This window comes from Lampris incognitus, chromosome 4 (assembly GCF_029633865.1).
Source record: "Lampris incognitus isolate fLamInc1 chromosome 4, fLamInc1.hap2, whole genome shotgun sequence".
Taxonomy (NCBI): Eukaryota; Metazoa; Chordata; class Actinopteri; order Lampriformes; family Lampridae; genus Lampris; species Lampris incognitus.
In genome coordinates, this window is record NC_079214.1 from 69,411,741 (window position 1) to 69,427,099 (window position 15,359).

Genomic DNA, 15,359 nt, shown 5'->3' on the forward strand with positions numbered 1-15,359 from the left:
GTCAATATGAATGTCTGTCAGGAGAGATTATACATCACATGAATCGAGGCAGATAATGAGCATGAGGGAGGGGCACTTTTTAACACCCCCTCGTGTGCAACATATGAGTCAAGCCAAGCTAATTAAGCAGATGCCATAATGCAGTAATCAGGAACACAGCAGAGGCTGGAGAATTCACAAACTTGAGTCATAACTGCACAACATTTGGTGCTTAAGAACTTCTCCACCAACACAGGCAGATGGGAGTGCCAAACATCCGTGTACGTGTACCTAAGTGTGTGTGCGGATGTGTTACTACCCTGTTTTTAATGTGCTTGTGTGTGTACGAGTGTAGCTTGTTTGGTTTATTTCCATGCGTTTGTGTGTGCCTTTTTATGCGTGTGTCTATGTTGCCCTGCATATTTTCATTTATTGTTTTGCTGTGATTCTTTGAGTTGTGCATGAGTGTATTAAAATATGTAGGTGTGTAGTTTAAAATACGGCCCCGCGTGCACATGTATGTGTGTGTGCGTGTGAGTCTTAAAGGAAGCATCACTGTGTGTGTGTGTATGGATCTGCAGCTGGGGACGCGGTGTTGCCTGCTGAGGTCTTTCCCTCATTATTTTTCCAGAAAATGAGCAATCAGCCATTTTGCTTGAGCCTGATTGTTTCCCTCTGTAAGTCAATCCAGGAACTGCAATTAAAAAGGTACTCTTATGTGGTATAATTGATGTCTACCTAATCCTTTATTTGCACACCTGCCAGTGAGTCAGATTTTTTTAATGAATTTCGAATTAATGCTCCGTGCACACCTGATTTATTTGTTAGCAAATTGTCTTGCTGTTCATTTTCCTGCTGGCAGGGACGACCATAAAGAACGTCACACTTTGGTTAAAATCTAAAATTTACTGGCTTTCACCGGCAGGGAAGTTCAGAACTGGGTTGCGTGAGAGCTGAAGCGTGCAGCTGCGAGCGCCACGGCCAAGTAGGCGAGATCCAGCAGAAGTTGATGGTGACCTGTGTGATTGTTTCAGGCTTTTCCTTACCCCGGACAGCAACGTGGCTGCCATGTACCGGCAGGACGGCCAGCGCTTTGCTGCACGTCTCAACACAGAACAAGTCGTCTCTGTTTGCACCTGTATAAGCTGCAGCAAACCGCCCCGCCTCGCCTCTTTTATTATCGTAGCGGTGCCTCATTTGTGGGTCTTGCCCCGGACACGGCTGTTGGAAGGCCTGATTACACGTAGACTTTTAGCACTGGCTCGCTGTAAAGCCTGAAGTGTGAAGTTGATTTGAGCGTTTTGCAATTCCACGCAGGGCTGCGATAGTGGCGGAGAGACGTCATAAAATGTTCCTTACAAGTCCAGAAGCCATTACTCAGTCTGAGCCGGTGAGGCGAGAGTTGTGGCAACACGTGATGCCATGCCACTGTAGTAAACTGATAAACCTCAGGAAACTAATGGGCAGGGACCTCTGGTGAGACCTGCGCCGGCCTCATAAGGGAGCCCTGCCTCTGACATGAATACAGGCTTCACAACGGATGATGTGATCCGAGCTCCTTTTTGGAGACTGCTTTAAGCTTCTGCACGCGGTGAACCTTTCTGTGCAGTTTTCACCCTTGTCATAACTAGCCGGAATAGTCTTGCTAGTGGTGTTATGAAATTATCCACTTAGCAGAAGGTGGGGAGTTGGGCTGGTTGCTTGCTCTTTTCTCGGGTTAAGTGCTTGACATGGCTGAGGAAACTCTCCGTGTCATGCTGAAAGGCCCCGGCTGATTTGCACCCACATCTATGCGATACAAGTGGAGCTAATGTGTTGGAACAGCCGAATCTCCATGGTGCAGCTTATCTTTGGCCGAAGGCCCAAACACGCCGAATCACCCGCAGCCAACCAACTCAGCACAGCTACAAACACTGTCAGCCTCTCTCAGGTACACATCCTTAAAGGCACCTTCTGTGGGTGGGGGGAGGGCGGTGCGGCGGCCTCACCCAGTGCCGATAACGCAGCGTCTTTGTCCACGTCTGCGTCTCAGTTTGTGTCATCGTATGGCGTTTTCATTTTGATCGGCGATTTGAGTTGGCTGGGAGAGCCGGCGCTGGATCGGCTGAGGGAGCCTGGGTCTGCCGAGTCCTGCGGGCTCGAGGCGGAGCAAGCGGGCCAGGCTAAGCTAACTGCTAGCCCACGCAGGCTGGCAGTCTGGGTGGACTGTGTTGCCTTGGGTGATTTTGCTTTTCTCTCCGTTTTTGTACCTTTTTGGTGGTGTGGTTTTGTCTTTAGTGGGCTGGGGGAAACAGAATTCCGTTTCCTTTGTCCACGTACTAGTTAGCACTTAAGATGAAATGACAAATAAATGGTCCCTGATCGCTGATTTGTCTACAAAAGCCATGGAGATGTGAGGGGTATCTCACCGATACTTCAGGCGTTCACAGATGCACCCGGCTCACCAGTTTAGCTGTGTTCTCCCATAACACTTGCACCCAGCAGCTGTCATGGGATCCTTATCACACGTGTTCACCTTTTATTGCTGCTTGTAATGTAAAGTGGCAGCCTGTATGAGAATCTTCACCAGTTTTTTCAAGGAACTACTTGAAAATGAGTGGTTACAAAAATACGATGCGTATGAAACCTCTCTTAAAAATGGGAGAGTTTTACTCAGCTTGGTTCATTGGTGTTGTGTATTATTTGGCGGTTGGTGTGGGTATCGGCGTTGACCTCATCAGCATCACACAGCTCCACGAACCCAGAAGAAGAGGCACGGTTGCCCTGCAGATCCACATCTCTGTTGCTGATGAGTTTGAACGAGCTTAAACTCATTGACCATTTATTCTCTCTCTCTCTCTCTCTCCAATTCATTTGCTGTTGCATTTCATTTCCAGGCCAATTCACCCACAAAATCAGATGGCAATTAGCGAAGCATGAATCACCGCGAGCAGCTGAGCACCACTCACTGCTTTACATGACACCTGCACATTCACAACAACACAGTTTGGAGAAGCATTCCTTTTATTCCAAATAACATCTCCAAATCAAACCTCAATTATTCATTTAAAGTTCACGTTAAACAGCATTTCTAATCCCATCAGAACTCTGCAAAATGCAATAAAACTTGTTTATTTCCATCAAGTTTTTAAAAAGGACCTAAATATACTTTGCTTTTGCAAGGCTTTTTATAGCTTTGCGGTTTTGGAGAGATGATTACATATGAACATATGGGCCGTCCTCCATCAGCTTTGGTTTTGGTACAAGAGAGAAAAAAAAACTCACTATGAACATTTAAGAATCTTTAATTCACACTAGTAATAAAATTGCATTACATTTCATAAAATAAATGTTCCAGTTTATATATACAGAGAAAACAGACTGTACATACCCTCCGAGGAACTATTTCCAAAAGGAAAAGAAACTCAAAACCAACCTGAAACAAACGTCACAAAAAACCATACAAGCAATACAGTGCTCAGCTAAGCAGACACAACTGTACATCAAAACGTGTAACTGCTTAGTGTTGTGGGGTGTGGGAGGGGCGAAAAGTCGTACATTTACAATAGAGTCTTTAGGGACCGATAAAGGGGTTTTAAAAAGTATTGCAGGCAAGCAAACAGACGCTTGTCTCTTTCCGAGTGCTGCAGAGCGTCCAGCTGCTGTGGGAGTGCGGAGCTGACTGCCCACTACTGAACCTGTGTCTCAAAGCTGCCGTTCAGCTGGCCCTCTTCATAGTCCATTTGACACAGAATCATGTTGTTTTTTAGGAAAAACTTGTCCCCCACACAAAACCTGTTGGCAGACAGAATACACAGAGAGAGAAGACGTGAAGCTGGGGTTAGAAAGACAAACTGGGACCGACGATGTCCTCTGATAGGGCCCTCGCCGTACCCCCTCCCCTCCCCGGCCCACTTCCAGTACAGCAGCCCGGCGCTTTGATTCGGCTCCGCACTTTCTACCCAGTAACCACTGACATTGTACCTTGTCGGTGATTCAAAGTGCTTCCTGATTGTCACCATGAAGGTGTGGCTTCAAATAAAAGTAGATTAAAACCCTATCATTTCAAAGCATATAGACAAGAGGCCTGGCGCCCAATGAAAGAGGGTTCAACCCCCGCGGGACAACAGAAAGCCTCCGCCACCAGAACAGTTTCCAAGGAAACCCTGCCACGGGGTGAGCTTTTCACAAACCAGTTTGGTGCCAGTGTTCAACACTGTTTTCCCTCTAAAGTGCCGGAGTCAATTGAAGAGGGAAGAAAGCCTGCCCTGCTGATGCCGTCCTCCATGCCGCTGTGTGCTTGTGTGACGCTGCTGCGGCGGCAGTTCCACCGTGGGACTTGAAGGGATTGGAGATAAAGCAGAGCTTGACTCTGGCATTGTGCTACGGCTGGCAAAACAGTCATATGCATGGTTATACGCTGCCAGTTTAGAGCCGATTCTGCCGCCGGCAGCTGGGGGGAAGGAGGGCGCAGCCACCCTTCCTGTTTGCAGGTGCTCGTTATCGAAAGTGGACGTGGCCAGCAGAAGGTTAATGGCCTCCTATGCCATGTGGAGGAACAGGGTTACAGTAGCCCTGTCAAGCATGCAGAGGAAGTTATTATCCTCGGGTCATTCTGCTGTATTTGTTTATTTATTTACTTAGTTTTATTTTGATATGCTCTATTGATCCCCGTAGGGAAATTCTGCTCTGCATTTAACCCATCCTAGCTGTGTAGCTAGGAGCAGTGGGCAGCCGCCGTGCAGCGCCCAGGGACCGACTCCTGTTGGTCTTGCCGTGCCTCGGTCAGGGGCACAGACAGCAGTACTAAGCCCAACATGCATGGCTTCTTGATGGGGGGGGGGGGGGGGGGGCGGAGCACCTGGAGAAAACCCAATGCAGACATGGGGAGAACATGCAAACTCCACACAGAGGACGACCTGGGATGACCCCCAAGGTTGGACAACCCCGCGGTTCGAACCCCAGGACCTTCTGTATCATTTCATGTGAGGAGTAGCTTTTTCTGGTGGTGCCAGGTCACCACCCCGTAGAGTTTAGCTTTTAGCATTTGACACTGCTCTATGGGCTATGTTGCTTGTGATGGAGGGGCACATTTTGTACCCTTAACGCCTCTAATAGCAGTTCTAGTCCCAAACACAAACAAGAACATGCTATTGAGACAGTAATTAACAGATTGCATTGCTTAATGTAACGGCCAAGACATGGGGTAATCGAGATTTAAAGAGTCCAATTTAGAATATTACCAGAAAATGCTTATCTGTTACAGCTTCCGAGGGACAGTGTTGAGCAGTCTCCAATGTTTAAGCTAATGGGCATTTCAGCCTTCCATTCAGGGTTTTAAAAAAGCAATCTTGTAGCACAGTTATGAACTCTCTCCTTACCTCTGGTTACAAAGCTGACAGGCAAAACAGTCCAAATGGTAAACATTATCTCTGGCTCTCATCACCATTTCAAAGGCTGGAATCAGTTTACTGCAGGCAGCACAGTTCCCTGTTGTACCAAAGAGCCTGAAATACAGAGAACACAGATCGAGATTCACCTGCCTTTCCTCCACCTTGATGCAACAGCAGAGCACACAAAGCAACACCGATATAAAGACCCCTGCAAACGGAAAGCAGAAAACAGGGCAAAAACTCACCACATCGAATGTAATACAAACATCTTTCTTGGCACACATTTGGTATTTTTTTGTTAATGAGGGTTGCAAATGTAGATGTTAATTCTTGGCTAATGATGTAATTAAAATGATCATATAGTTTTAATGTCCTGCTTCAAAGACTTTCTCTAGGCATGTTGCAAAAGGGGTCTGAGGCGAACCAAATGAGCGTTTGAAAGTTTTCTTGAAAAAAAAAGAAAAGTATCTAATAAGACGAACTCCAAGCAAAGCCAGCTGGGTTTTACGCGAGAGACGACGTTCTGCGGTGTGTTCAGCAGTTCAAAAGATTCCCGTCAGAAGGATCCAGGCTCAACACCCTCTACGTCACTGCTTTCCCCTGTCTGTCTGTCTGTCGGTCAGCCAGAGGGGACACGCGGGAGAAAGGACCGGGGAGAGTCACCTGGGGGAGTCACCTGCGAGAGTCACCAGGGAGAGTCAGTTGGGGAGAGTCACCAGGGAGAGTCACCTGGGGAGAGTCAGTTGGGAGAGTCACCTGGGGAGAGTCACCAGGGAGAGTCACCTGGGGAGAGTCACCTGGGGGAGTCACCAGGGAGAGTCAGTTGGGAGAGTCACCTGGGGAGAGTCACCAGGGAGAGTCAGTTGGGAGAGTCACCTGGGGAGAGTCACCAGGGAGAGTCACCTGGGGAGAGTCACCTGGGGGAGTCACCAGGGAGAGTCAGTTGGGAGAGTCAGTTGGGAGAGTCACCTGGGGAGAGTCACCAGGGAGAGTCAGTTGGGAGAGTCACCAGGGGAGAGTCAGTTGGGAGAGTCACCTGGGGAGAGTCAGTTGGGAGAGTCACCTGGGGAGAGTCAGTTGGGAGAGTCACCAGGGGGAGTCACCAGGGGGAGTCACCTGGGGAGAGTCACCCGGGGAGAGTCACCAGGGAGAGTCACCAGGGAGAGTCAGTTGGGAGTGTCACCTGGGAGAGTCACCAGGGAGAGTCACCAGGGAGAGTCACCAGGGAGAGTCAGTTGGGAGAGTCACCAGGGGGAGTCACCAGGGGCGTCACCTGGCAGAGGCACGTCAGGGTGTGGCGGTGCCCACAACAGGCTAGCAAGTTAAACTTTGCAGCTGCAGATTGAAGCTCGTTAGCTAGCAGCCAAACAGCGAAGGTCACAAACAGTGCAGCGAGGCGCTGGTGGCAAGCTCTTCTTTCCTCAAAGCAAGGGGAACCCGAACGACCCCCCCAAGTCAGATTTACATTTTCATTTTCCAAGCGCCTGCCTCTATGTTTAATTTGGAGATTCTGAATCGCAGATAGATTTATATATTCTGCGGAGGGGGGGGGGACCGTTCCACAGCTTTGCAGAGGGGATAAGACGACAGCAGATTGCCACTCAAACAGATATGTTAAACACATTTCTCCAAACTTGCAGGAGCTCAGCGACACCAGTCACAAAGTTGTATCTGCCCTCTCTGTGTGTTAGTCCCTTTCGGTTGCTTTCACCTTGTTATACAAACCATCTACCCGGCGGAGCCTGCTTCTAATTAGGGCCTGCTGGCCCAGAGGAGGCAGAGAGACAGAGCCAGGGGTAGAGAGAGGCTGTTGTGTTGCATGAGAGGGAAAGGCACAGGGTGTTAAAGAGAGGCATTGTTACGACTGCTTAGCGTGCCGCAGTAAAGTGTGTTCTGATACAGCACACAGCCGCCACCCACCGAGTCCTGCTCCACCCACAGCTCCTTCTGCAGACCTCACTCGTTAGGACACATTTCTCTTGACTATCTTTTTCAATTAATTGTAAAATCAAAACCCACTTTCTTTCTCACCCATGTTGTATTGATTAATGGAGGACATAATGGCAGATAGGAATTTCATAAAATAAAATGAGCAAAGCTGTGGATACTGACCTAGTTTCCCCAACACACAAGTACTTTATGACGTACATTACTTAATGCGTCGTTATTTCTCTTAACTGGTTTAATTTTGTGACAAAAAATGAGCACTAGTGCTAATGCTAATAACCTTAATACTTGCTGATATCAGAAAAGAAAATATGTTCTGCTCGGCTAAAAAACATGTCTACTTCTTCACAGCCTTGGATTCTGTGACGGGAGAAGAGGAGATCATCACTGGACCTGGTGTGTCACTGAGCATCTCCACCCACAAGAACCACCGACTGCAGCCCGGTGGGTGGCTGGTTGGGCCGTTGCTTTAGTGAGGGGGTCGGACAGTGATGTCTTGTTCTCTCCCTTTTGGGAACCAATGTTATAAAAGGGCTTGGAGCAGTGGTGTCCCACCATGGGCCTCCAACAGCCAGGTTCCCATTCCAACTGAATACTGCACAGGATGATTCAGACGGACAAGTCAAATCAGCTGACCACACCTCTGGCCAAGAGGAGTGCTCTCCCACCCGGCCAATTGCCCCACTCTTCCAAACCTTCCCGGTCTCTGCTCCACCCCCTGCTGATCCGGGGAGGGCTGCAGACTGCCACATGCCTCCTCCCATACATGTGGAGTCACCAGCCGCTTCTTTTCACCTGACAGTGAGGAGTTTCGCCAGGGGGACGTAGCATGTGGGAGATGCTACCCCCCCCACCCCCAGTTCCCCCTCCCCCCTGAACAGGCACCCCGATCGACCAGAGGAGGCGCTAGTGCAGCGACCAGGACACATACCCACATCCGGCTTCCCACCCGTGTTACCTCCGACTGAGCCGGAGGTAACGCGGGCATTAGAACCGGCGACCCCCGCGTGTCTGCCAACCGGCAATCCCCGGCAATGGAATAGACCGCTACGCTACTTGGACACCCCTCCAGACAGATTTTTCAAGTGGTGAACAAAATCATTGGTTGTGAGTGATGGCCAACTCTCTTGGGGTTGTTTAGTTTGAAGGACAGCCAAACGAGTCCTGATCCGCAGGGCCGTAGGCTCTGATGGAAGCTCTAGCGGTGTCAGAAATGTGGGACTGTGCTCGAGTAGTATGGTAGGTTCTACATAGGGCAAACTCTTGCCATCAGCTGATCTAGGTTGTAGCCTCATTGTTCATCCGGTTGCACAGTGTGACAGTAGTCTTGCACAGTCTGACAAGGAGGACAGTCAAGATTTGACTTTTTTCTCGTGAGACAACATGAGGTATAATTAATGTGCAAGACAGACAACCTTGCAAAATGTGTGGAGTCCCTTAGCTTGGTGGATGCAGAGGTCCTTAACGGTTCAGCGGCTTACTCCGTCGCCTCTATTGCCTCTCTTGCTCTGGACACAAGTGATTGTCTTTTGTAAACCAAAGTTGCTGCCATAAATACATGTACCAGCAGAGTTTCTTTTAACAGCACCTATAAAAGTGGTTTCAGCCTTGGTCAGTGAGTCTTGGACCTCCTTTGGTGAATTTCAGCCACCGACTTGTTCCCCAAGTCTGTGTCCCTGTAATCTACCGGCTGGTTGCATAGAGCCTGTTGCTTACACCACAAGAGCAATTTAGAGCATCTTAAAGGTCCCTTATTTTTATATCATTTCCAGGCATGGATGGCTGTAATACCTCTCCAGATGTCTTTCCAATTCACTGATTTATTTTTACGCATATTTTCCTCTCCTTGAATGAAAGTCTGCTTTTAGAGGGTGTATCACTTTTATTTATTTATTTTTACACAAAAATGACTCACTCGTCTGATTGGCCGTGTGACCAGGGAGTGACGAATGTGCACGCGATGACGTAGGAGTTGTCCAGGGGGTGGCTTATGCAAATAACAGCTCAAAAATGATTGGTTATTTTCACAGGAGGCCATGAGCGACGTCATCGCTGGGGTGGATTTTGACTGGCTTCAGTCGAGTGATTTTTTTTTTCAGACACAATACCCCATTGAGATAGCAAGTAGTACCCAGCACCATGGTTTACTATTAAATCTGTTGATCTGATACCTTCAATACTGCGTCATCCACGCCAACACCAGGCAAATTCTTTTCTCTAAAATTGGACTTCTTTACAGTAACTCTTCAGAGCTGTTTGCATATTTGTATAAAGCCTCAACTAGGTATGCTATACTCATACATGTGTGTACATTATATATATATATATATATATATATATATATATATATATATATATATATATATATATATATATATATATATATATATATGGGGAGCACTACAAGAACACAAGCAGGGCAGCAGCACACATTCTGTATCGTTTATCTTTAAATTATAAAAGGGTTTTAGTGGTACTTTAGTTCAACAATACAGGAAACCAAAGCCAAACCACCACTTGTACTCTAAAGCCTCCCATATGCCAGGCAGAGCTGAGCACAAGACAGCATGCCTGTGTATGGTTGCTTCCAAGGCGTAGGTGCTCTATACATCAGGCAGTTAAGAGGTGGACCTGCACAGTGTTGGGAGATCTGCTTCGTCCCTGCTGACCTGATTCCACGTCCTGAGCTCTAATCAGATTGAGATGCCACTCTGTTCTGACAGGCAGCCTTTTGTTGGCAGCTCGGCACTGCAATTCACTCCCACTTGCAGGTCCTCGGCACTGAGGTGGAGACTCTTTAAAGGTTTTGCTTCTCAACTGCATGCCCTGGGCTAGGTGCAATGTAAGAAAGTGAATTCTGATCAGACATGAAGCTTGGGACTCCATGCCGGTCCAATCCACCGTATAGCAGTCCCACACAGTGTTAAATCATGTCTGATGGATCTACATACTGTAATATTAGGTCGTCAGTCACCGTGGCTGACAGGTCACCACTGCACACAAGGACAACTGCTCAAAGACAGCTGTTTTGATTTCTGGACGTGAGAGATGCTCTCAGATCGACATCTGACATGATGCCCCGTTTATCTAATTGGTATCCTGTTAGAAACGAGGTTGGGGTAAGGATTAGGTTAGCCCAGGGTCACATGTGGAGCCTAGAACATCTCTCACAAGCTGAAGTCAGGATGTACCTTCAGAGTCGTTGCACTAGCAGTCTTAAGGTGAAGCATGAGGGTTGAAACATGCCTGGAGAGGTTCTGGCATGTAACAGGGCACATGATGGGGTAAATAATGTTATTCAATAGCAGATTATTTTGCAGTCTACACCGGGCCTAAGCAAACATCAACCTAGAAGACCCAGATTTCACTACTACCTAAAACGACCATGGGTTTTTAAACTCTATATTGTGTCAAGATAAATACCCAATTGAGATATTAATGCATTACATATGTTAGTGTGTCTGTTATGAAACTAACTGACACCAGCATTAACGTTTTAACAACTTTAATACTATTTTTAAACCATTTAAACTTCAGAGACACATGGTCGAACTTGAATAGCAAAATGAAAAAGTGAAAATATGACCTGAAAAACAAAACAGAAAACACATATTGCTAATCTAACAAACGTAACAAGGCCTATAAAACGTGACATGTAAAAAAAAAACTGAAAATAAATATTGAAACAGTCCCAAACAACGACCGGAACCTAAGAACTACTAGAATGACCGTGAGCCGTCAAAATGACCGCCGCGGTTTTTAAACTTTATATTGTGTCAAGGTAAATACTCAGTAGAGATATTAATGTATTACATATGTCAGTATGTCTGTTATGAAACTAACTGACACCAAAATTAATATTTTAACAACTTTAATACTATTTTTAAACAGTTTAAAATGGCCGCCGTCCAACGCCTGTAAACACTGCAGCGCCTCGGTGGTAGTCATGGTGCGTCTGTGACCAGACATGTTGGATATCGTCACACATCAAGTGTAGACTATTTCTCTCCACTAGAGGGCGCTAGTGTGTTTCTAGGACAGAGCAACGAACTCCACGAAGGAAATGACGCCACCAACACACGTCATCAATACTGACATGACGCCACCAACACACGTCATCAATACTCACATGACGCGCACCATCACGCGCAAATTACAAGACGGTCATATTGACCGCTCATGGTCGTTTTAGGTGGCTCTTATCATAACTTTCTTTCGGTGGAATTGATCTAAAACTCACTTTAAATGCAAATATGTGCAATTTTAGGAGAATTCCGGGAGTGGCGGGTCTATCTTTGTTATTTTTTTTTTCACGAAGTTATTTCACTTTGAAAATCCAAAACGGCCAAAATAACGGCGAGAAGAGAGCAGGTTACACCTTAACGAAGAAGGACGAAGTGTATACTAAAGGTGGACTGACAGAAATGGCAGATTGTAGTGGTTATGGGGCTACATCATTCCCCTTATTGAGCTGGTAGGAACGTTAGTTTACAGCTGCTGTTTCCTCGGTTCGGGTTTACAGTGACGCACTTCCGCTGCGCGGGTTTTTTTGCTGTTGTTGTTGTTGTAATGGTGGAAGGAATAAATGGTGCACGTTGTGTAGCCGAAAGAGAATGTTGTGACGACTCCTGTTGAGCTCCTCTACGAGATATTCTTAAATTCCAATAAACACACACCAGACGAAGTGACCGGCTACATGTTTTGCTGAAGGATTTGCTGTCAGGAGGGGAGTGGGCCCTTCTGCCATCACAGCGCCCTCGTCCGGAGGGCGGGGCAGAGCACTGCAAAGTTTGAGGAGCAGGAAGGTGGTGTGGACCACGTGGCATAACTCGTTCCCTCACCGGATGCCAACCTAACCTAACTCAGCAGTGATGGAGTCTGTGGAGCTGCATCTGAGACGGAACTTCCCACCACCATGAACGCCGCTGCACATACTGGAATGTCCTCTAAACATGCTACTTCTCGGTAAGAGCTTAAAGATACGGGCTGAATCTGGTAGGAGTCACGTTGTAGAACCTGTGGTGACTGAGAACAGGTCAGAGCTGTCCTGGCGGCGCCAGGGGGACCTACACAATGTCAGGCAGGTGGCTTTAATGTTTCAATCTTTCGGCTGATCGCTGTGTGTGTGTGTGTGTGTGTGTGTGTGTGTGTGTGTGTGTGTGTGTGTGTGTGTGTGTGTGTGTGTGTGATGTAGATTAGGTTTCACTTTTACGCTGTGCTTTAATCTGTTGCTGTTATTAGCTGAAATGCAGGAGGTGAAGAAGACAAGGCAGCATTGTTTTCTATTTTCATTCACACAACCCAGATAAGAGGTAACCACAACATGTAACGCATGATATGTATTCTATCTATACTGTACATCACTGCTGGGTATGTAATAACAAGATAAACAGTAATAGGGTATGTAATAACAAGATGAGTAGTACGAGGGTATGTAATAAAAAGATGAGTAGTAACAGGGTATGTAATAAGATGAACAGTAAGAGGGTATGTAATAACAAGATGAGTAGTAACAGGGTATGTAATAACAAGATAAACAGTAAGAGGGTATGTAATACCAAGATGAGTAGTAAGAGGGTATGTAATAAGATGAGTAGTAAGAGGGTATGTAATAACAAGATGAGTAGCAAGAGGGTATGTAATAAGATGAGTAGTAAGAGGGTATGTAATAACAAGATGAGTAGCAAGATAATACGTAATAAGATGAGTAGTAAGAGGGTATTTAATAACAAGATGAGTAGCAAGATAATACGTAATAACAAGATGAGTAGCAAGAGGGTATGTAATAACAAGATGAGTAGCAAGATAATACGTAATAACAAGATGAGTAGCAAGAGGGTATGTAATAACAAGATGAGTAGCAAGATAATACGTAATAACAAGATGAGTAGCAAGAGGGTATGTAATAACAAGATGAGTAGCAAGAGGGTATGTAATAAGATGAGTAGTAAGAGGGTATGTAATAACAAGATGAGTAGCAAGATAATACGTAATAAGATGAGTAGTAAGAGGGTATTTAATAACAAGATGAGTAGCAAGATAATACGTAATAACAAGATGAGTAGCAAGAGGGTATGTAATAACAAGATGAGTAGCAAGATAATACGTAATAACAAGATGAGTAGCAAGAGGGTATGTAATAACAAGATGAGTAGCAAGATAATACGTAATAATAAGATGAGTAGTAAGAGGGTATTTGATAACAAGATGAGTAGTAAGAGGGTATGTAATAACAAGATGAGTAGCAAGAGGGTATGTAATAACAAGGTGAGTAGTAAGAGGGACCTCAATACTCCAAATGGTCAAATGGCTACATTTGACTGCAAAGCCTCCATACCAGATAACAATGCAGAGCTACATGACTAGCAGCATGTAGTATCGTACATTATCCTGTCTCATGCACGGATAAGTAGACGGGTCAGACCCTTTTGTCAACTGGTTAGCGTTGTCGCCCGCGGTGCGGGAGATACGGGTTCGCGTCCGGGCTGTGGCGGTTCCCGGGCTGCCCCCTCTAATTCGCTGCAATGCTTATATATCATACACGTACAGTTTATTAACTGAAATAACACGTGTTACAGGACAGTGTCGTTGTGACATCATGCTACAACTCAGTGCCATCAAGTCGTGTCCTCGGAGAGCAGATTTGGATTTTGTTCAAACAATATGTGTTCTCTTCATTTGGCGCAGACTACTTTCTGCTGGAGGCCCCGTGTATTGTAATGATACATGCAACGCATTGTACGAGTGCAGCGGCTCATGCAGTTCAATTTCCCTGGTCATTTGGATTAAATAAATCAATATTCTCCAATGGAAGGCTGAAAAAAATACTTCACCATCAATGCAAATTCTTGGCATTTCGGTTCATCGAGTGAAAGGCGAGCTTCTGGAAAATACGAGGGTATTCCACACGACTCTTCATCACACAGCGGGGCCCATCATGTTTTGTCAAGCAGTCATCAGTTTTTTAACAAGGTCTGAAGCACAAAAAAGTCCTATCTCCAAATAGAGGCTTCAGTGGTTAATTTAAGTGGATTAGAGGGTTACAAGTATTCATTTGGAAGGTCACCCACAAACTGAAACACTACGCCGCGGATTTCCAGGCAGCATAATGCGAGCTAAAGTGAAACCAGGCACAGCCATTTACTGGGTGACTTTCTAGTAAGTGTGTTCAAGGACTCATCTTTCATAATCTGTTGAGATGTGATTCAGTCTGTTGTGCAATATGTGCAATATCTGCAGTCATAATTAGCATTTATCCCAGGTCTGTTACAGCCATAACACCCTGTTTCTGAAATATCTTGCTTAAATATTTGCATTTGGGACAAGCTGAGACCCCAAGAGCTCGCGGTTTTACAGTTGCCAAATAGCGGATTTTTCTGGTCTGTCTTGGATTATAGAATTTGGGCGTAAGATTGTTATCGGGGTTTACATTAATCATGTGTGTTCTGTCGTTATGTGCAGAGAATACCAGGCCTGCAGTCATGAAACGAAGTCATTCCCGTGTCACTTCTTTAAAACCCATCACTTTATTGGTCTGGCTAAAACATGCATAAAAACAAGGGGTCTTCTCAGTTACCTCATCTCATTTGCCAGCTCTGTCATATTAAAACAAATGTCCTCATGCTTTGTCTATACCCATTTAATCCAATTCAGGGTCGGGGGGGGGGGGGCATTCCTGACAGCGCTTGAGTGGAAGGCAAGAGAAACACCATGGACCAGTTGCAAGTCCATTGTGGTGGAGCACACACCTGCAGGAAATGTATGGTCTTCAGTTCAACTAGCATGCATTTCTTTGGACTTTGGGAGGAAACCAGAGTAAACTGAGAAGACCTACACCTACATGGGGAGAACGTGCAAACTACACAGAGAAGGGCTCGGACCACACCCAGGACCACCTGAGGCATCAGCGCAAACCACTAAACCACCATGCCACCCTGAAAACGATTTGCTGCCTTCAGTCAAATAGACAGGTTAACCTTGAAACATTTCCATCATATTAGAAAGTAAGTACTCAACACCCATACATAGTATCCTCACTAGCCTCACTAGTGCTCGTGTTCA

At 46.1% G+C, this 15,359-nt stretch overlaps 1 protein-coding gene across 1 annotated transcript in view; it reads right to left on the bottom strand.

Annotated features, from left to right (window-relative positions):
- Positions 1–3,647: 3,647 nt before the first annotated feature.
- The window catches only part of lmo1 (LIM domain only 1), a 31,525-nt gene continuing 19,813 nt past the window's right edge, over positions 3,648–15,359 (bottom strand). The window contains exons 2-3 of the mRNA XM_056278642.1: positions 5,340–5,465; positions 3,648–3,753 (exon numbers count right to left, since the gene is read on the bottom strand). Of these exons, the coding sequence (XP_056134617.1) occupies positions 3,648–3,753; positions 5,340–5,465 (232 nt within the window). The remainder of the gene's footprint in view (positions 3,754–5,339; positions 5,466–15,359) is intronic.